Source organism: Hydra vulgaris, chromosome 08 (genome assembly GCF_038396675.1).
Source record: "Hydra vulgaris chromosome 08, alternate assembly HydraT2T_AEP".
Taxonomy (NCBI): Eukaryota; Metazoa; Cnidaria; class Hydrozoa; order Anthoathecata; family Hydridae; genus Hydra; species Hydra vulgaris.
Window position 1 is genome coordinate 58335001 of NC_088927.1, and position 23482 is coordinate 58358482.

Below are 23482 nucleotides of genomic sequence, written 5' to 3' on the forward strand. Positions count from 1 at the left end.
CCTTAAAATAAGATGAATGAGACTAATACCTTAAAATAAGAAAAATTTTAAAATTTCAAATTAACTTTTTTGATTTTCAATAAAATTTTCAACAGAAAAAAATTGTTTAAAAAATAACTTTTATTCAAAACATTCGGTTTTTGTACATAATAAATTTTATATATTTTTTATATAAATCATATATAGGATATTTTAATTATGAATAAAATGTTTAAATTTAAAAATAAATATAATTTTTATAATATAATAATATAAAAAATTTATATTTAAAAAAGTTTAAAAATATTTTACACCAGGGATGTCCAAAAAAAGGCTTAGAAAGTCACAAAATCATTATTTATTCCTGGAATTTGTGTTCCAAAAAAAACTGAGACTGTTTTATTGACTGTTAGTTAAAAAAAGAGAGACTGCTTTACTGACTGTTAGTTGCTGTTAATTATGTTAGGTAAATCATTTTGAAATCTGCTGCCTTTGTTTGCCTATAAAAGAATGTTTTTAACTCCATCGATAATAGTTTTTTAGAGGATACCAATACAATGAGCGAACAACATTGAAAAGGCTGGTAAGTTTAAAATTGGATTTAATTTCATCATTAGGTTACTTTTCTAAGTTCAGCTTATTAAAAGTTTTCTTTTTCACATGGAGTGTTGTAGGATAAAGTATCTCTTTTTACTTGGAATTAGCTAAAATTCTTTCTGAGGAAATAACTTTATTACAAACATCTACAGTGTCAAAATAAACTATAAGAGGAGCTGCTAAATTATTTGTAGATAAATTGTGCAGATATTCAGCTTGTGCTAGATAGATGATTATTTGATTTAATATTTTTAATAAATAATATATATACATACAGGGCTCGAAATAAGTACCAGACATTGGACATTGTCCGGTAAAAAACAACATCTATCGGTCATTTTGTCCAACCCATATTTAATGTGCATTTATTTTCTAACCATTTCTGTTGTTTCAAAATTATTAATAAATTCAGTATTGTATATAAACTTTATTTTTTGAACTTTTTATTTTTTATATAAAACAAAAATTGAAGTTGAACACACGGCTATGTTAATAAAATACGTCATCTTTTTGAGTTACTTCATTTTTATAAAAGATGTCAAAGCATTTTTTTTAGCCGGGTTTTTATCATTATAAAAGTTGTAACTAGTTATTAATTTAAATAAATAATTTAGTATTTATTTTATTTTTTGTCCGATGGTTTTATGGATGGTTTTTTAATTTCAAATAAATATTTTAGCTTTTAAAACCTCTTTTAAATTTATTTTATAAAAAATTTAACATATTATTTATTTTAATGCTTAAAGAAACCAGTACTTTTTATTACACTAGTAAATTTGAATTGTTATGTAACGTTTGTTTTCACGCTAAAAAACTTCGCTATTAAAAGTGTTTCTAAAATTAATCCTAGAAAAAGTTTGAAAAAATTTATAAAAAAATACATATTTATAAAAATGTAAATACATAAAATATTCTTTGATAATTTAAATAAAATGAGTTTATTGTAAACATAATAGTTTGTTACTTTATTAAAAAAAGTAATAAGTAAGCTTAAAAATTTATATATTTAATAAATTTGTATTTTTATTATACATTTTTATTGTATAATTAATTATGTATTTAATAATTACATAACTTAGATATTTAACATACTTACATAATAATTTATGTATTTAAAAAACGTAATATAAATATATATCTTTTTAAATTTTAGATTTTTGTGCTAAAGTTTTTTTTTTTTCTTTAAGATTTTCTTTTTTTTAGATTTTAGACAAATTTTCAGCGGATTTTGAAACGCCAAGAGTTGTCAAAATAAATTGCGTGGTCAAGTTGTAAAAATAAAATATTTTATGTGTGGTCAGGAATGGCACTTGTTTAATTTTTATTGGACATGTCCGTCAAGCTTGAGTATTTATTGGACAAATTATCTGGAACAAAAAAGTTTGTTATTTCGAGTCCTGCATATATATACACACACACATACATATATATACAGAGGTGTACACTCGTGGTTGCCTGATGGTACCAGAGGGTCAAATTTAGTGAAAGACAACTAAAAATATTCCTTTGATGCAATAAAGTTGCCTGAAAAAGTGACTATTGATTTTTATCCGCAAATGTAAACGTTGAAAGCATTGGAATATCTTGGAAACTATCTTTTAATATCATTTATCTGACGTTTATTCAGAAAATATTAGGTTGTAAAATAAACCATTAAACAGCAACTGAGAATTTTGTTAAAGAAACAAATTGTTTTATAAAAAAAAAATTTAATTTTAAAAGACTTCAAATTAAAGGATTCAAAATTTTAAATTTAGTTTTGAAGGAATGTAAAATAGTAAAACATATAATGTAAAATTCAGTTTCAAATGAATGTTAAATAGGTTTGCAATTTTTATTAAAGATTTAATTGTCTGCTATAATTCATTACGTAAAATATGTCTCTCCATTGATTTCTCCATTATATGTGAAAAAAAATTAAAAACGTTTTCTCTTATAAAAAGGATTCTTATAAAAAGAGGTTCTTATAAAAATATGTTTTCACAAACATATTTTTTGTTTCTTATTAATTCAATTTTGTGCAAAGTATCTATAAATTGTTTATAATTTTGTTAAAAATACTACATTAAATACATAAAAATTAAAATAAATAAATTGTGATAACCAAACAAAGGATTGTGTTAAGTATAAAATTGTTTAAAGAAATAATTATTAAGGATATAAAAACATTTTGTTAGATCTGGTGTTTTTGAAAAATTATGGCAAACACAAAAACTTGAAAAAGTATTTGAACTGTATTTTTAAATTTCTAGACAGATTTCTAAAAAAATATTTTAATTAATAAAATTACCATGCATTTTTATTTTTTTCTTTTAACTGAGAAGTAACTCTGGAAAGAGAAAAAATTGCGCTATTTTGACATTTAGCTCAATTGTGCTGAAAATGGGCTTTAAAAAAGGGTAAAAAAAAAAAACTAAAATAAGACCATTGAGCAACCCCTAAAAGTTACTAAAATTCAAAAAATATATATGTATATATTCTTCTAATATAACTGATAGATGAGACTCCATGGTACTTGAAACCTTTTCATATCAGGCTTGTCCAGGAAGGCTAGCAATTTCACATCATACTATGACCATGAAAAGACTATTTAATTTTACTTAACTTGACCACTGCTGTTAATGTTTTGAAAATTTGTATACATTTTAAAAAACGTGCTAAAAAAATTATCTTAACTTAACTATAAAGAAACTTAAAAGAAAATTATCATAAAAGACGCAAATAAATCTTCCTAAAAAAAATAATGAAAAACAAAATAAAAATAACTTAACTAAAACTAAAATAACAAAAATAAAATTAAAACATGACTTTAAATCATTTATCTTTACTAATGTTTTTATAATATAATATTATGCGAAACCCTTTTTAAATAAAGTAACAACTTACAACTGACGATTGTTTAATAAACGCGCACATTTAAAAGTTTAAAAAAAGATTCTTAACAATTCTTCGCACAAAAGAAAAAGTGTTAAAGTTATTTATTTTAAACGTAATTAAAAACCAATTTTTCAGCGCTTTTGTTAAAAACCATGGTTAAATCATCAAAACAAAACATTACTTGTGTGGTCATATAAAGACTTGAAATCGCATGCCTCCCTGGCCAAGCCTATATATATATATATATATATATATATATATATATATATATATATATATATATATATATATATATATATAATGGAATTAGGAAATATAATGTCTGCCAACCTCAATATTTTATAGGTCACCATCAGGTCTGCAAAAAAAATTTGATACCAAGGTCTAACCACAAAACATTGAAACGAGGTCAGCAATTTTTTGCCATATACGATCCAATGCCAACCCTAATTCTGAAGGTTGATATATGTGTGTGTGTGTGTGTATATATATATATATATATATATATATATATATATATATATATATATATATATATATATATATATATATATATATATATTTATAGTTTAACACTCATAAGTTTGAAACTTACCTGTGCTTCTAATTTTGTTCTAGGCTCAACTTTTTCCATTTCACAAATTTTATGCAATTCCTCTGCATATTTAGCAGCTTTTGTCAGCTTTCGCATCATGTGAAATCGCTTTCGCGGCTCTGTATTAGCACACAGTTTTAATTCCATTGCATAGCTCCAGCACCTCTCTGCTTCAACAAGAAGAATATGAAAGTATCTACAATAAAAAGTTTTAGCGGATACTTGAAAAAACAAAAAATTTGTGAAATTTGTAATTTGGAAAAATAAATAATTTAAATTAATAATAAATCAAAACTAAAGAATCTTTTAGAAATTAAAATAAATTTAATCAATTATATAATTAATTTAACTGAAATATAAATACTAAAAATAACTTTAATACTATGACACTTTAAACACCATTAACCTTGAGTCTGTGATCACATCCTCTGTTATTTGTTTTCCTTTGTACCCATGTCTTGTACCAGATTTGAAATCTAACGAACTTCTAATTCTTTTTAACTTTCTTGAACAGTATTGTCTAGTATAAAATAAATTCAAGATTTAAAAATATGATGAGGTTGAAAGGTCATCATGTTTGTAATATAAGGTATAAAGTATTGATATGTTTGAAATATAAAAAATATGGTTGAAAGGTCAATCCTATTTTATTACAACTAAATAAAAAATTTCAAAAACAATGTTTTATAATTAAATCTTAATACCATTTATTAAAAATTTTATCAAGATAATTGCACCTGTATCTTTGATAGTCTCCATGTCGCATTCCATGACTTTGCTGGGCATCTTTAATAAACGGTAGAACTAAGAAGAAACTAGTTAAGCAAAAAATTTGAAAGAAAAAAATTTGAAAAAAGAAAAAGAAAAAAAGTAGCAAGTAGTCTTTAGTTTAAGCTTAAACTTCTTATTTTAAATTCATACAAAAAAAAATTATTTCTATATTACTCTTATATTATTATAATATATATAACATATTATATAATTTGCTTACAAAGTTTGTAGTTGGAAAACAATTAAAATAATCCAAACTACATAAACTTTTATTGTTTTTAAAAAAACTACAATGACTAGAAAATTTTTTAAATTAATAGTGTTTTTGATTTTTGTTTTTTATTGTTTAATAATATTTTTAAACATGGGAGGAGTGTTGCTACATTGATTGACAAATAGGTAAGACATGTGAGGAGTATTGCTTTTTTTTACTGTAAAACATGTGCAAAGTGTTGCTACATCGACAATCTTATAGCCTGCTGCTACAAGAAAGTGCCGCTACATCAACTGAGGGTTTGGTTTGGGTAAGCAAACTATCATTTTAAAAAAAGTTTATTCAAGTTATGCCGGAAAGACAACTGAAAGTGACCAGTTATTAATATTGGTGGCCTTCCCACATTTTGAGTTGCCCATTGTTTTTTTATAAAAAAATTTCTAGAATATGTGAGTTCTTGCATATTCTAGTCATTTTCCTTAGCTAATTCAGATAAAACACATGCCGATATATATGTCATTAGCTTTTTTATTCAAATATTTTTTTACAACAAAGTATTGACAAATATAATGAAATAATTTACAAATATTTCACGAAACAAATTTCACATTTCAGGAAACAAAGCAAATGCAGCGTGCAAAAAAGCAATTATTCACATTGTATCAGCGTTATCTCTAAAAACGTTTAAACTGCTTCTAGACAAAATTCGATTGCCTTGTACCTTCAAGTGACCACAAGTGTACACCTCTGAATGTAAACTTTTATATAGAGCGAAAAGTATATACATCAACTATCAAATAGCCTGACTCGCAGCGGAATGCTGCTACATCGACCGAGGGTTAGATTTGGGTCAACATCAAGGTCAGGTTTAGGGTTACAGCAAGGTTTAAATATGGTTATATTACTGTAATTATTCGTTTTTTTAAATAGATGAAAATAAAAATGAAATGTAATATATAATAAATACATAAAAATAACAAAAATAAATATAAAAAACATATTTTTAAAATAAAAATAAATTTAAATATGCATAAAAAAAATAAAAATATGATAAAAATTAAAAAATAATTATATTTATAAAATTAGTATAGAAAAAGGAAAAAACGGGAACAAAAAAACGTCCCTGTAAGCGCCGACTAGGAGTGTGTGTGTGTGTGTGTGTGTTGATACCTTTATATAATTATAAAGTTATCAAGGCACTGTTTCAGTTTCCTACCCCTATCATTTAATGACTGATTTCAATAGAGAATTTTATGCTGATTAAGAATCGTATAGAAACATTGACTTGAAAATTTGAGAGCCTCTAATTTGATGTTGAAGTTTAAAATATTTCAATGTACAGTGAGTAAATATAATATTTACTTCTCTGTACATTGATTCTAGATACACAGAAAACCATAGAGGTACCAATTAAGTAATTGAATATTATTTAAAAAATTTAATTAGGTAAAACCACCTCAATTAAACTTGTAAACTTTAAAGATCACAAGGCTTAAAACTATAAAGATTAGCAGCAAATTAAAAAAATAAATAAAAATGGTGCTATCCTTAAATTTTGTTTTTATAAAAAAAAAATTTTTAAATAAAATTTATTTTTAGATAGAGAAATAAAATATTCACCAAAAGTATACACTTTTGAATTATTATAAACAACCAATAATACAATACTAGCGTAATATTTAGCAGTATAGACTAAAGTATAATAATATAGTCTTGAATAACTATGCTGGTTAAAATGAGAAGTAATTATAGCCTAATAATTATTATCGCTCTCCACGATTTAGCTTTGCTATAATAGAGCAAACCATCATGTTTATAGATTTTTTTACAATTTTTATTTACACAAACGAAACCTATGCATTTTATCTAAATTTCTGGTAAATATATTGTTGTTGCAAGGTAAACATAAAATGCAAAATTTGAAGAAGTATTTTTAAGAGAAGATACTTTCGACTGCGTATTGTACTGATGCTTCTTCTTTATTTAAAACATCATCTTTTCGGATATCATCCACCTCCATATCCACCTCCATTTTATAAAGAGTAATTGATAAATCAGAAAAAAGCTATATTTGCACAGATGAATTGGAATAAAAAAAAACAACCATTTTGTATAAACACGTTAAATATTTTGCAGCCGAATGTTATAAATAAACCACGTGATAAAATGTCTTAATATACGATCTATTAGAAAGAACTAGCTCTAAGAGAAATAATTATTCTTTGATTTTATCTGAATTTATTGAATCAAACGAATTAGAATTAGTCGATGTAACTAAAGGGTCTGGTCCTGCAATTACTTATCGTCATCTTACATTACCAAACTCATCGTATATTGATCACATAGCTATTTCAAAGCATACATCTCTTCTAATATATAAATGTATCGTTATTCCTCCTTCTTTTCAAAATGTAAGTGATCACTTACCGCTATCGATTTCAATTGGACTTAAAGGTCAATATTATCAAGAAAATATAAATAAAATAACAGAGGATTTTAGCATTCCAAGATATCTCTGGAATAATCTAGACTTTATAAACTTATATAAGGATCACTTAAATACAAGTTTTAATAATCTTAACCTTATTGGTAATTTCGAAAATGAACTTGACCAAATCTATACTACTATTGCTAACAGTGGAGCATTGGCTCTTAGAGAACACTTAAAGTCAAAAAAACGATATGATTACTCAAAATCCTGGTGGACTCCCGAGTTAACTCGAAGTAAAAAAATTCTTTCAAATTATTTTCAAAAATGGAGGGAAACGGGATTCGTAAAAGACTCCACCTCTTCTATCTTTAATCGATGCCTCTTTGCTCGAAAGAATTTCCGCAAAGCTGTCAAAGCAGTCCAAAACAATAAACTATATCAACAATACATAAAAATTGAAAAAATTTTTTGGAATGTTTTTAAGTGTATAAAAAAGAATTCAAATCCAAAACTTTTTGCTATAAACAATAAAAAGGATAAAGAATCGATTACCGCAGAATTTGCTACTATATTTGAAAAACGATTAAACACTGAAAGGTTAAATCATAGTTCTATTTATATTCAAGTTCCACCTTGTGAAAATCCTGATGAAATAGCTATTACTGATGAAAATATAAAAAACGCTATTTCTTGCCTAAAATTAAATAAATGCCAAGATCATTTCAATATATCTGCAGAACATTTAAAATATGACCAGTGTGATGCACTAACGCAATGGATAAGAAAATTTTTTCACTTTTCAATTATTCATGGATGGACCCCTACGTCTATGTCAACTTCAACTATTATACCGCTAGTCAAATCGTATAAAAAATCACTTACCGACCCAAATAACTACCGAGGTATCAGTATTATTCCAATATTTACGAAACTTTTAGAATACCTAATTTTACTCATCAGTCCTGAGATAAAAGAAACACATCCCCTTCAATTTGGTTTCAATACTAAGAGTTCGACCTTGCTTGCTGAATTTGCTATAAGCGAAACAATTAAGCATTACAACAACAATAATTCGCCTATTTATTTATGTTCTTTAGATGCTGAAAAAGCTTTTGACAGCTGCAACTGGGACATTCTCTTTGATAAACTTTACTTTGATAAAAACTTACCTCTCCAAATAGTTAACACTATATCTTCTTTATACCACAAAAGTAGTGCAACTGTCTCTTACCTAGGTTCCAAATCAGTTTCATTTGCTCTTAAGCAAGGAGTGAGACAAGGATCCATTCTGTCTCCCTACCTATATAACATATACACCGAAAAGTTACTCGAAACTATAAAAAATGATAACGTTGTGGGTACTTCTATACATGGAAACTTCACAGGCGTTGTTGCTTATGCTGACGACATCATTCTTTTTAGCTCTACTCTATCTGGTCTTGAAAGGCTAATTACAACGTGTAATATTTACAATAACTTAAACGGCATAAAGCTCAATGCTGTCAAAACGGAATTGTTGCTTTCGGGAAAAAGACAATTAACTAATTGCAAGATAACCCTAGACGACCATCAAATAATGCCAAATGAAAAACTTAATCATCTAGGCTTTATTTGGGATACACAAAAATCTATTTTTACCTCACTCTATAGAACAAATATTAACAATAGGGTATCAAATTTCCAAAATATAGTGCAAACTCTGATTCAATCTGGTATCCGGTTTGTACATCCATCTTCAATTATTCAGTTATATACATCTTTAGCAGTTCCGACCCTAACGCATGGTCTGGAACTCTGTGAAAATAGAGAGTCAACAATGCAAAGGCTTAATAAACTTGGAAGAAATGCAGTTAAGTCATTTTTTAATGTCTCTAAGTATAGCAAAAACTATATAAACTCTCTATTTAAAGTTCGGGAGATATCGACTTACATACAACAAAATAAAAGAAACCTATTTATCCGTCTATTAAATAATAAAGTAACTTTTGAAATCATCAATTCTCAGCTTAACTATTGTTCATTAAAATATTCATTTTTAGATGATATAAAGGAATTATGTAAGATCCATATGATAAATATGAAAAAATTAATTCAGGATAAAAAGAAAGTGAAAATTAATATTTCAGAAAACATAATTCCTGAAGATACTTATCAAATTTTAGTACAAGCAATTCAATGTTGGAATGCAAAGCAACAGCGAACAATTTTTAAAAATACTCTTGAAGAAAACATTCCCAAGTGATATACTTTATTCTCTCTTTATATATCTTAAACTATTTTTATGCATTTTTACCTTGTAAACACATTTACAGAGGGTGTTTAATAAAATAATAATAATAATTAAGGGACGTAATAGTGTACCTTTTGAAGAGTTGCAAAATAACGTGTTTTTTTCCTTTGGCGTTTTTTTTTTCCCAACAAAAAAACACGTTTTTTTGAGTCAAAAAAACGTGTTTTTTTGTTGGCGTTTATTTGGGGTTTTTTTTAGTATTTTTTTGCTTTTTTTTAGCATAGCATTTTAGTATTTCTAGTTTTTCTAATCATAAATTTTGGAATAGTTTGCTTTATTCTAGTTTATTTTTAGTACATGATAATTAAAAGACCATTACTTGTATAAACACCAACTTACATTTTTAATAAAAAAATTAAATCAGTTATATGTTAGTTATAATCTTGGCATACTGTATGGGCAGGCGCGGACTGGCCACCGGGACACCGGACAATTTCCCGGTGCGCCTCACCAACATTGGCATCCCCTCCACGCTACAATATTATTACTAAGGCTGTCAAAAATTGCAAAAATGCTTGCCCGGGTACCCGTTGAACGATCGGGCGAGTACCCGGGTACCCGTTAAAAAACAATGGTTTTTTTATAAAAGTTATGTCTATTGTTTCAGGTGCCAATGATGCACGCCGTTGATTGACTACATGTCCAGCAGTTGAAAAAGCGCATTCTGCTGGCACCGAAGTTGCAGGTATGCACATGTACTTGCGAGCCAAAATAGAAAGCTTTGGGTAACGTTTGGTGTTATTTTGCCAAAACTCGAAGATATTTCCGCTGACAGTCAATGGCGTTTCCGAAAGGTAAGACGCCAATTCATCCATTTGTCCAAACTCTTCGTTGGCTGTGCACAGCAATGCTAGTTTATTAAAAACATTCTCCTTCGGTAAGTCCGGTTCTAAATGATCCCATGCTCGCTTTAGCATCGGTTCTTCCGCTACTACTTCTAAATTTTCTTCTAATACTGGCATAACAATAGCTTCCATTTCAGCTCTAAAGGTGGAGTATGTTTCATTTCGAATAAAGACTTCAAAAAAGCTTATAACGTGGATCTAATACAGATGCTCTTGGTCCAGGTAGTACACTGAATCCTTCTGGATAATATCGCTTTGTTATTTCAGTAGCAATAACATTTCTGCAATTATTGGCAGCAGTGCAGTCTGGTTTTATTGCTCGAACATTTTTTAGAACAATAAACAGTAGTGGATAAACTAATGACAACGAAGGATATTTCTGACCAGATGACATAGCTGTTACCTGCTTTAATGGTTTCAGAATGGGTATAATGGCTTGCGCAAGCAACCCGTTTTTATCTGTCATTTGTAGAGTTGAAGCATTTCTTTTTGTTGTAAAATTACGGTCAGACAGCACAACTCCAATCACCCAACGTAGCTTCACTAATCGTTCTAACATGTCCAACGTGGAATTCCATCGAGTAGAGCAGTCTATGATGACTTCGAATGTTTTTTCATCATCCTTAGATCTCAGTGCTGCTTGTTTGTTCCGCAATTCCTGCATTGTTAAATTACTTCGCTTGAAGTGTGCAGCCAATTGCCTTGCAGCCCGAATCATACTTGCAATTGCTGGAAGTTTCAGACCAGCTCCAATGGCTAACTGTAGCATGTGAGCAAAACAACGCTGATCCGGCCATTCATCAAGAAAGTCCATTGCTCGGTTTATATTTGAGTCGTTATCATGGACTGTAGCAGCGATTTTCTGAACAGGAATTTGTCACTCATCAGCAGCATCCTGCAAACAAATACTGATGTTTTTTCCAGTGTGCCGTTCAGGACATTCTCGTGTCTGCAAGATTGCAAATTCCAGCTCCCATTCCGTGTTAACTTAATGCGCAGATACACACATATATGCAATATTTTGATTACTTGTCCACATGTCCATTGTAAAAGTGACAAACTGTGCCTCCCCTAATTTCAGTTTCAGTGACTTGACCGTATCGTTATATCTTTTTTTTTTATCAGCTTTGTTGTAGTCGAACGAGTTTTAACAACATAGCCTGGATCTGTATATTTCAACAAGTTAAGAAATCCATCACCTTCAACTAAACTTATTGGGTGTGCATCACGAGCAATGAAGTCTGCTATTTTCTGATCCAAAACTACTTCTCTTTCTTTCATCATTTTAGGCCGCAAAGCTGTAAAGAAAGACAAAATGTTAGGTGTGCTCAAACTGCCTATGCCATCAATATCTATATGATGTGTTCTAGTAAGATGGTGTCGGATAGTGCTTGTGTTGCCACCTTTCGCTGTCAAAAACGCCTCACATTGCTTGCACTTCAAGCTGTTCTTATCGATTTGGTCTGCATAAGACCACATTTTTTGATACTTTACCTTTTTTTTTTCTATAAAATTAGTGTTTTAAAATGTTTTTAAAATTAATGCTTTTAAAAGTAAGCATGAAGAAGAAAAAATAACAATTAGCTTTTAACTTTAATTGGTTTCAAATATTTTTCTATAACATTTTATTTATTTACAATAAACTTACTACGCGCACTTAAACTTCTTTTTACAATTTAGAGCGCTAAACTGTAGCTTAACCTAAAATTACATTGTATTTGTTAAAAATGTTGTATTGTATATGTATACCTAGGTTTACCCATAATTCTTCATTGCCCTGTAGGTCAATGATTTTATGATTTAATTTACACAGTCTGTGTGTAAAATGCCTTAAATAAATAAAGTAAAGAATAAATTTAGGCATTCCGGATTGAAATATTGTAATTCCGGCCGGAACGGAATCCCGGTACATTCCTAAAATGAAATGATATAATTAAAAGATACAAGTTCGAAAGAACAAATTTTTAAAAATTACGACTTTATTCTCTATCAATGTCATCTCCATTAACACATTGCGTAAGAAAAGATTCGTAGTGTCTCACGAAGTTTGAAAAATCATATTCAGTAACGTGCTCTCAACCGTTCCTCATTCGTTCTAACAAACCGTTATTCCAATCAGAGCTATTTTTCTTCTTGTTGTATTCTTAACTTTCGAGAATGTCTCTTCACAAGGATTTAGAAAAGGTGAATATTGGGGTAAAAAGTGAAATTTATAGGGATAACTATCATAAAAATCTGATAATATATGATGAAACTTAACGTTATCCATCACCAAGGTTAACTCTTCTTCCTCTCCAAAAATGTTTTGAAGTGTATTTAAGAATCCTTTAAAGATATTTGCTGTCACCCCAACGCCAATTATTGCTTTACTGTAGACTGTTTAATCAAGTAGATGTTTACTGTAGATGTTTAATCAAGTAGATGTTTACTGTAGATGTTTAATCAATTTAATGCTAATATCATAGTTATGTAACGGCCTCTTTATGACACTACACGTTGATTTGGTATCGTTCCTCGGAGACTGTATCCGTGGTTTCTTATCAAATGAAGATTAAACCCACATTCATCGATATAAATGATATTTCTGAAACGTTGTTGCAATGTCAAGTTTAAATACCATGATACAAATATTTTCCTTTCTTCTCCTACCTTTGCAGCATTGCGGGTTTCACTAATGTTATTAATAATAATATTTTGTATGTATAATTCAATTTTTATAAACCGCCATAATGTAGAGACATTGACATCAACTCTTAATTCTACCTTTATTTCCTGTAGATTATAGTTTTTGTTGTCTCCTAATAACTCATGTAGCTTATTTCTTATTTCCTCAGTATAACCTGACTGTCAAAAACCACCTCTAATACCAGGAATGATATTACCTGTTGATATATATTGATGGACCAGGCGTTGTATTGAAGTCTCACTTTTATGCACGAGTTCCATTACTTCTTTTACACTTTTCCCTTCGTTAGTTACAAGATCAATGATCAAATTTCTTACTTCAACATTAATTTCTGAGTATTGTCATCGTGCGTTATTCTTTTTAGAGTTTTAAAAAATTAAAGAGAAAACGGGCTTAAATTGTATAAGAGAAAGTTAAATTTAATGAAGTAATAAAAGCAAAACTATTTATCATGATAAAGAAAAACCACCAGATTAAATACAAAAAACCGCCAGATTAAATGCAAAAAACAATCAGATTTGTGCAAAAAACTACCAGATTAAATGCAAATAAATTGTCAAAATCTAGTGTTTATCGGTATCTATCTTACCTCGTGTCGAAATAACGAGGAATCTCTCTTAAAGTACATACAACAATTAAAAATTTAACTTGGTTTTGGTTCAACTCCTGCGTTACAATTAAATGAAGAACTGGTGAAAGTTTCAAGTCTTTAACTGTTTTAGTTTTTTTGATATTTTGTTTACAAAATGCCATCAAAATAACATTTTTTTCCAGTAATAATCGAGGCAAAAAGGCTTGATTAACAACTTTAAATAAAACTCTTTTAAAAACGCTATATTTTGAATAAAAACAAGTTAGAAAATTGTTGTATATTATCTTATTCCGAATTTTTTTTTTTATGGGTATGTACTACCTTAACACATTTATTTTCTACCCAAAGACATACGCATACATACCGAGAGACCTGAAATAAGCATACAAACCGATATACTTGTGATACGCTTACATACCCATATACTTACGGCACGCATACATACCGATATATTTGCGATGCGCATACATACCGACATGTTTGCAATACGCATACATACCAATATACTTGCGATTAGAAACTATCATTTTATTTAATTAGTTAACTCGCATTTAAAGTTTTAATTGATAATTTTTTTTTAAAATTTGAATTAATTTTCACTTCTAGACATTGTAAAAACTCCAAATTGAGGTATGTTCATACTTATGTAAAAATAAAAATTTGTTGTGATTGAAGTCTGGGAACCCAAAATGTTCTCTGCACCTACCTTGAATATGAGGGCAATGAGTGGATAAATTTTTTTTTTACTATCTTTCACTAAAGTTAAATTCATCTACAAGTTTTAAGTTTTATTTAATTTCTTTAGTGTTTGAAAGTTATATGGTCATAACTTTAGAACACTAATCAATAAATTTAAATTTATCAGAATAGATTAAAAATATAGTTTTATAACGCCATCGTTTTCACATTTGGTGTAGGTTCGGCGAACTTTTTGGTATTTTTGCTAAACATTCTCGAAAGGCACAAATATGACCATTATTTAAACTTGGAGTTTACAAATTGTCTGATGTTACCATATTTGAAACATGAATAAATTCTTTCCCCGGACATAATGCAAAACCTGCTTATTTTGAAAAATATAACAAAACACTTGCATGTATTTTTTCAAGCAGACACTAAAGGTTTTATCTCAAATGAAACGTAATCATATAAAAATTTCAAAAATGATAATTATATTATAAAAAACTCCATTAAAAAAATATTGTAAAAAAAAATTATTAAGATGCACTTTTTTCTTTTTTAGTAAGTAAACTTCATTTTTAATGCTGTTAAGTCTAACATATTTGTTCCTATATAATACAGTTTTCAATTTTTATATGATTTTGCTTCATTTGAGACCCAACACACTTTTAAAGAACTTTCAAAGTTCTTTGGGGGACGCCAAAAATATTTTTAATTCAAAAATTTTTTTAAACCAGTGTTTTTTATCATATAAAACACATTAAAGGGGTAGCAGCATATGTTTTTCAAAAATGTTGTTTTTGGTACACCTTATGCAAGAGTTCTTCCTGATGAAACACTGTGTAGAAGAAAGAAAAAATTAAATAAGTGTTTTTACTAATTTATATATATATATATATATATATATATATATATATATATATATATATATATATATATATATATATATATATAACTGGCAGCCGTGGTGCAGTGATTCGAATTCTGGCTTCTGAACTGAAGGTCCGGAGTTCAAAGCTGGTTCTGACCATATACGCATTGTTGGTAAGAAAGAAGGTGCTAACTTCCTGGTTAAATGCTGTTACGCGGTGTGGAGTAGCATTTAACCAGGAAGTGGAAGTGGTTATCTGTGTTAAAGGAATTCTCGGAGCATCTAAATATCTTTTGAAAAAAAAGTAAATAAAGTAAATGATAACAAGATAGTTATTATTTATGACTTATTTAATTTGATTTATGTTTTTTTTACCGGTACAAAAAAGTCAATAATGAACAACATAACTGCACATTAATAAAAAAATAAAGACGAAATTTCAATATATATATATATATATATATATATATATATATATATATATATATATATATATATATATATATATATATATATATATATATATATATATATATATATATATATATTAGGCAAATAGCTTCTTTGCATTATGGACTTTATGTAAAAAAAAAATAAAATTACTAATTTGTTGGTAATTTGCTTATCCATATGCAGTTAAAACTGACATTAAAATACTTGAAAACTGAGAACGGTGTGAATCTGACACTGTATAAAATAGTTTTACTTAAATTCTTCAAATTTATTCGTACATCAGAAGCTATAAAAACTTGGAAAATTTATTTTACAGTTTTCAGTATTTTTTTGTGTACACTTTTTCAACTAAATATTAAAAGGTGCACCAATGGACACAAAGGTTGATGTTAATCCTAGCAAATGAATTGATACAGAGTTTATTCAAATATTGTACTGTACAGAGTTTATTCAAATATTTGTTTGATGTCTAAAAATGTTTGATTGGCAAGCATAAATAATCTTTAGATGACCATCTATCTAAAATTAAAATAACGAGAAAAATCAGCACTTGTGTTTACCATTATATCTAAATATAGTCTACATTAGTAGGTTTCTAACATTGGTTTTGCGTGAATATATTTATGCAACAGAAAATAATATTCTAAAAAAAATTTCCTAGCGTCAACTTTCATGAAGTTAACGCTAGGAAATGTAATGTTTTTATTTATTGTAATTAAAGGAAAGAAATTCGTGTTGATATATGTTTAAAAATTTATTTTCGTATATATATATATGTATATATATATATATATATATATATATATATATATATATATATATATATATATATATATATATATATATATATATATATTTATATATATATATTGATGATTTCTTAAATAGGCTATTGCACATATTTGTCCAAAGGGAAATGCTGGTGTAGCAATTGTTAATGATTGTCTCAAGCTAATATGACAAATGATGGTCCAAAGGAAATTGGTTGTGCGGCAAATTATTACGGAGCCATTTTTTTTTTGAAATGTGGCAAAATCAGTGTCAAACATCATTGTTGACTGTATTCTTGCGGCGAAAAAACCACGTGATCGTTGCGTAATTAAAAAATAAAAGTATCTACCATTATGATATGGGGGCAAACAAACGCGTTGATTTCAGTACATCACTACTTAAACGCTTTGAAAATGTCTTATGATTATCAAGAAAAACTATCAAAAGAGGCTACTGAACGTTATCAAAATAAGTTAGATTTAATAGATAAGCTTTTTATACAACTAATAAAGTTTATTAAAGGAAATTTTATATTAGGTTACATTTTAAACACGCTAATGCTATTAGTGTGTTTACTTAATTAAGTAAACACACTAATACAGTAACAGTGCGTTTACTTAAACACATTAATAGTTTTTTTAAACACATTAATAGTGTGTTTAATATGCAGCCTTTTTTTAACCTTTAAGTCGTCTGTTTAACTGCGATCCCTTTGAAAGATGTTAATTACTTTCATAGTAATTAAAAGAAAGAAAGTTTTTTTTTCCGTAGTCATAAATGTGTACTTCAAGTACTTACTGTAATTGCCTCAGTGTCCACGCAACCGGTCTGAGGGAATAGATCAAATTACTTGTCTTACGTACTTTTGATCAAGTTACTATATTATAAATACTCATTATAAATAATATAAAATACCTATGTCAATAAGTGATACATAAATTACACATGGATTGCACTTGAAAGTCCGAAAGGAGTAGGCGATGACTGTTTATTTGCTTAATGACAACAACTTCAAACGCAACAATTACTTTATATTTTAATACTGATTATAATATGTAACTAAATATGTAAAAAAGAAATTATAATATAAATTTCTTTTTTAAGTTTGTTGGGATTAGAACAATCTATTTTACAGGCTGAAGAGATTTTTCTTGATTTTTTAGAACGAAAGTTAGCGTTAAATTACAATTAATCTGTGCAAATATGTATAAAGGAATCATGGAGTTCAATTAATTCATCGTTTTGAAATTATTGCACAGTTTACAGACTAGTCAATAAATAAAACAAAAATACTACATACTGATTTTTAATAATATTTAAAAACTATACATTTTGCTTTAAATTGTACACAGTGTAATATCTATTCTGCATATTTTTAATATATGTGTTATAAATGTTATAAATAAAAAATATTTTTCACAGTATAATAATGAAATGATCAAAATTACTAATTATAACAATTTGAATTATAACATTGTAACAATATTTATAAAGTTTATAGTAAATGCTATGAGGATTAACGATATTTCGTCTTGGCTTTTAGAAAATGCTTAACATTAAGGACTTTTTAACTTCGTTCATGAAGGTACTCTCTAAAACCAGTGATAACAGCAGAAACTCTACTAAAGAAAATGGAACCATTTAATGTTGAAAACATTATTTACACATCAATTTCTTATATATTATGTTAAAGTGAAAAAAAAAAAAAGTAATTTAAAATGTGACCGAATAAATAACAAAGAAGAAACTTACTTTGTGAGATTGTTTTTGTGACCTAAGAACAACCCTAAAGATAAAAAAATGCAACAACAAATATATGTTTTAGTTTAAAACATGATTCTTGGCTTTTAGTGAATGATTAGATGTAGTGATAATCAAATCTAAAAATCATTGATGTTACACTTGGGAACTTTGCTTTGAAAACTGCAGGAATAGTGCCAAACAAGTGATCTCGTTTTTGCATTTTGATTAAGCAATTTAACTTTAAATACATATCTATCCACTTCCAAAAATAATTTATGGCTGTTTGTTTTGCAATGTTGCATGTAAAAGCAATATTTTCAAAGTTGTAATTATAGTATTTATAATTTAATTATACATACCATGATTTGATTATAAATTTCTTCCTTTGAATTTCTCCCATCGCTAACTTTTGCAATCAAATATAGTAAAAGTTTTTCCAAAACATCAAACTCTAAACCTGTTAATGTTACACACTTTTCTTTATACATGTTAATGTTTGCATAACTAAATAGAGAATTTGTCTTTAATTTCAAATCTGATACTTCTAAACGAAGATAATATGTTTCTTCACATAAATTATTCATTTCTACATATATTGCATCTCTTTCTGGATTCTCAATTGTTGTTGTTGAATTTATTTGTGCACTCTGCTTTGGTGAATCTGTTATCAAATTAAAACCAATTTCTTTGCTAATCAAATTAAAGCCAATGCCTTCACTAAATTCAGTTGTTGTTTCTTGTTTGTTCAAGACACTAACATTCTCCACTCCAGTCAATGCATTGTCAATATTTATTTGTTCAGACTTCATTAACTTGAGATTTTTTTGTAAACGATATTCTAAAAAAAATATTTGTATGTTTCAGGTATATAGTAAATACAAACACAGGCATTTAAAAAAAATATGGTCTGATTCAACTATTTTATTAGCAAGCAAAAGTTGTACAAATAAATTTGATATTTCATATTAATAAAATTTGTGCTCTACGAGATATTTAACATTATTTTATCTAAAAAAAAGAGCAACAAACGCATAATTTATAAATGCTTAGTTTTAATGCATAACAAAAATAAATTGCAACTGTTACATAAACAGTTTTTACAAAAACATTTTAAACAACAAGATAAACTATGTACCAAGAGAATTGTTCAACCTATTTATTCTCCTTTCATTTCGTGACAACAATCGGTTATGTCGTTGGGATGATTCCACTATATTTTTTTTAGCACCTAACATATTCACTGATGGAACATTGTCAATATGCTTTTCAAAATTCTTTTTTTTTCCTGAAAGAAAAATAAGAACATAAATTAAAAAAAAAAAAAAATAAGTTAAAGACAAATTTGTGTTCAAATATTTAGATGATTTAAATACAAAACTTACCAGATACAAAATGTTTTGAGCATACATAGATATGTTTTGTATTTGGCGACCAGAGTTTGTTTTTGCAAGATGAATCAACTCTATATATAGCATTAAGCCACAATCTTCTTCTCTTTGGATCATCGGGAAAAATACAAAAACTCAAGTTTTAATGACTTTAGACATTGGTTCAACAATAAAAAACACAGCATTCTTTCACCATTTTCGCAATGTTTGCCCCTATATCATAATGCTAGTCGTTTAGTTAGTTAATGTGACGTCACGTTCGCCGCAAGAATGTCAGGTAATGGATAAAAATAGTCAAATTCGCTTGTAAAATCTTTTCAAAAAAGTTCATAAAACATGAAATGAGATAAAAAAACAAAAAAAAAAAACAACAAGATTTGGAGATTCAAATAAAGACTCTGATCCAAATTTTTACCTCAATGGTCTTGAAAAAAAAAATTCTTTAATGTCATTTTTGGCCCAGCAAACAACCTAGCAATCTGTTCCTTCCTCTGCCAGTTATATTTGATAACTTTTGGACCTTAGATGATGACGGTAAACAACATTTCTATTCAAAAACTGCTGGTGAAAGTTCGAGAAGAAAAATATCTTATTATTATAGCTTCTTTGTTTCTAAAACACAATATAGAGTTAGTAAATCCTACTAAATGCTTAACTACTGGAACGCCAATGCAATCAAAATTTGGAAGACATGTTAAAAAAAGCCTACCACAAGATTCTAAAAAAGTTGTACGAGACCATATAAACCTTTTCCCAAGAATTGAGGCTCATTATTGCGGGAAAAAGACACATAAAGAATATATGGAAGGATCACTCAATATATGTAAACTGTATGATCTTTTTAAAATATATTTTGATGAAAATGACTATACACCAGTAAAAAAACATGTATCGTTATATCTTCAATCACGAGTTCAACATAGAATTTCAAAAACCAACGAAAGATTTATGTGACACATGCTATGAATATTGCAACATTGTTAATGCAAGCAATAATTAGACAGATAGTTTTAATAAGCACATAACATCAAGGAATGATACCAAAACTGAACGTGAAAAAGATAGTCAAAATGCTGATCTTAAAACTGCAATTGCTTGCATTGATTTTGAAAATGTTTTAAATTTGCCTCAAGCTAATGTTGGAAACTTTTATTACAAACTTTCAAATTATAACTTAACTGGTCATTTTTCGCTTAACAAGAAAGCTTATTGCATCCTTTGGCATGAAGCTATGGCTGTTCGCGGAGAAAATGATCTTGCCAGTCCTGTAACATGTCTGTTTCTGAAAATCATGGATGACCTTGACATAAATAAGTTTATACTTTGGTTCGATTCGTGTGTACCACAAAACCGCAATTGTTTTATGTCAGCAGCATAATGTGAATTTATTATACGCTACCCACAAATAAAAGTCATTGAACAGAAATTCTGTGAGCCAGGTCACTCCAGCATTTAAGAATGTAATACGAAGCCTCATGGTGAATCCATTTGCCTGAATACAGACACTTTAATTTTAAATATAAAAATATGCAATTTAAAAACAAATTTTACTTAGTGAAGACATAAGGTCCCTCAAAAACATTAGCTTATTTTGTTGATAACAAATAACGTTACTAAAGGTATTTGAGAAAGTGACAAATTGATTGGGTGTATTGAAAGTATGTATTTTAGGTATAACGTCATTCTGCAATGACCCTAACCTCCTAGAGACTCCATAAATTGTTAGCTTAACGGCTCAGTATTTTTTATTGTTAAATCAGTCACTAAAGTTTAAATGCTAAGCTCGAAACAACTAATTTTGGGTATCAAGGTCAACTCGGTGATGTTCATTTGACAACCTCCTAATTTTGTTTTTCTTTGTATACCCTCTAAAAAAAATTGTACAGTAAAAATCTAATATTATAAAATTGATTTCCTTTTCTTTTGAAATATAAAACTTAATAGATTTAGTATTAATTAAAAAGTACTGAGGCATAGATGCAGCGGCGATCTAACATTAGAAATGTAAATCAAATAAAGAAGTATCCCTTTTTTTAATCAACAAAAGAAATAACGCATAACTGCCCTGCTTTATAGTATAAATGCTAAAAACTAAAAAAACGAGTAATGACTGTATTCAAATTTAAAAAAAAGTACAATAAATAAACTGGTAGCAATTGCAAACAAACAAATATTTTACAAAACTAAATAAAATATGTTACAATTAAAACATGCAATTAATTTAATTGTTCTTATAATCCAAATGTACCATCTTTATGCGTTTCACCGACTAAATTTCCCATCGGTCTTGATGGCAATGTTCTTTGACGTTCAATATTTCCCGCTTGGGCACGGCTGTTTAGAAACTTATCAAATTCAGACCTGCTTAATGAGTCACCAACATTTTCCTCTATTTGAGAAGCTGTTTTTGTTTTCAAAATGGCTGCACGATTAGCAGATTCCTGAGCTTTAAGTTGCGACTAACGTATAAATGAGATTTAATAAGTTGAGATTTTATAAAGTTTTTTTCTTTTATTAGAAAATATACCCAGAAAAATTATGCTAGACTTTTAAACCAATAGATATAGCGAATTAACATTTATACAGTTTAACATTAATCAAAAACAAAAATTAGGTAATTTTAAATCTTAAACTTAAGTTTAAAATCTAAAATTACCCGATCTAATCTTTTTTTATAAAAAAAAAGAAGATTTTTTTATATAACGTGTGCGGGTGTGTGCGCATATTTAAAAAAGTACCATCTTTTTAAAACTTAATGGGTGCATGTGTGTAATAATTTTTAGAAAAAGCAAATAAAATATAAGTGAAATACATATAATATAAAAGTGAGGAATAAAATAACAGTTAGTTTTTTTAATGTCTAGACAGAAGCTAAAACCTTATAAAAGTTTTAACAAACGCTAGTAAAGCTATAAGTTGGTTAATGGTCCGGTGTAACGTTTTTAAATTACTGCGTTAAAATTTTACTGAGCGGCAACTTTCAACCGTTAAAGATTCCCGAGATATTACTGAAGCAGTAATAAATTAACGTTATAATTTTACTGCGCTTGTTAAAATTTTACTGATTTGTTAGTTGACAATTTCAAAATGTACACAAATACTAACTTTAATGATATAAGGAAATATTTAAATGAAAAAAAGTTTCCTGAAGATGTATGCGAGAGAGGGAAAAAAGCGAATTTCAATGTCAATGTAAAAACTTTGAAATAGTTGACAATAAGTTGATGTATTGCAAAAAAGGTATTGGCAAGGTGAGGAAAATTTATTTTGTGGAAAGAAGTTTTTCAATAATTTAAACGATTTATCTAAGTAAAATAAAATAGTTAAACAATATTCTGAGTTGTGATTGCTTTACTGTGAATTAACATAAATGACATTTTTAAAGCGAAATAAAGCAAATTCTCATAAATTCGAAATTTCAATATAGCTTCAAAACAACTCAAAATAATGTACAATAAAAATAAAAAACTACAAACAAACTTTTGTTTATTCTAGGTCGTTGTGGTCATAGATCGAGAAGAGCAATTAAACATAGTTAAAGAAGTCCATGAAGGTCTTGGAACTTCTGAGAAAACTGTTGCATTAGCCAGCCACCTAGGCATTAATGCTGTAAGAAAGCAAATTTCTACACGTTTTTTTTGGCATTCAATAGTGGAGGATATTACAAAACATGTAACTCAATGTGAACGATGTCAAAA

The 23482-nt window shown here is 27.9% G+C and overlaps 3 protein-coding genes across 4 annotated transcripts in view; all 3 read right to left on the bottom strand.

Annotated features, from left to right (window-relative positions):
- LOC100215321 (signal recognition particle subunit SRP68) overlaps nt 1-7345 on the bottom strand; it is a 22057-nt gene extending 14712 nt beyond the window's left edge. The window contains exons 1-4 of the mRNA XM_065804015.1: nt 6981-7345; nt 4786-4852; nt 4455-4568; nt 4049-4244 (exon numbers count right to left, since the gene is read on the bottom strand). Of these exons, the coding sequence (XP_065660087.1) occupies nt 4049-4244; nt 4455-4568; nt 4786-4852; nt 6981-7065 (462 nt within the window). The 5' untranslated portion in view covers nt 7066-7345. The remainder of the gene's footprint in view (nt 1-4048; nt 4245-4454; nt 4569-4785; nt 4853-6980) is intronic.
- A 10720-nt stretch (nt 7346-18065) lies between these two features.
- LOC136084396 (uncharacterized) lies at nt 18066-19228 on the bottom strand. 2 transcript variants are annotated; one of them, XM_065804403.1, is made up of 3 exons: nt 18756-19228; nt 18406-18439; nt 18066-18272 (listed from the first exon to the last, which is right to left on the bottom strand). In XM_065804403.1, the coding sequence occupies exons 1-2, from the start codon at nt 19203-19205 to the stop codon at nt 18428-18430; spliced, it is 462 nt and encodes a 153-aa protein (XP_065660475.1). In that variant the 5' UTR covers nt 19206-19228; the 3' UTR covers nt 18066-18272; nt 18406-18427. The 2 variants fall into 2 exon arrangements, with proteins under 2 accessions (XP_065660475.1, XP_065660474.1); XM_065804402.1 differs by having other exon boundaries at nt 18066-18275.
- Nucleotides 19229-21876: 2648 nt separating this feature from the next.
- Nucleotides 21877-23482, bottom strand: part of LOC100207762 (TOM1-like protein 2) — a 49939-nt gene continuing 48333 nt past the window's right edge. Inside the window, exon 15 of the mRNA XM_065804016.1 lies at nt 21877-22243. Within this exon, the coding sequence (XP_065660088.1) occupies nt 22016-22243 (228 nt within the window). The 3' untranslated portion in view covers nt 21877-22015. The remainder of the gene's footprint in view (nt 22244-23482) is intronic.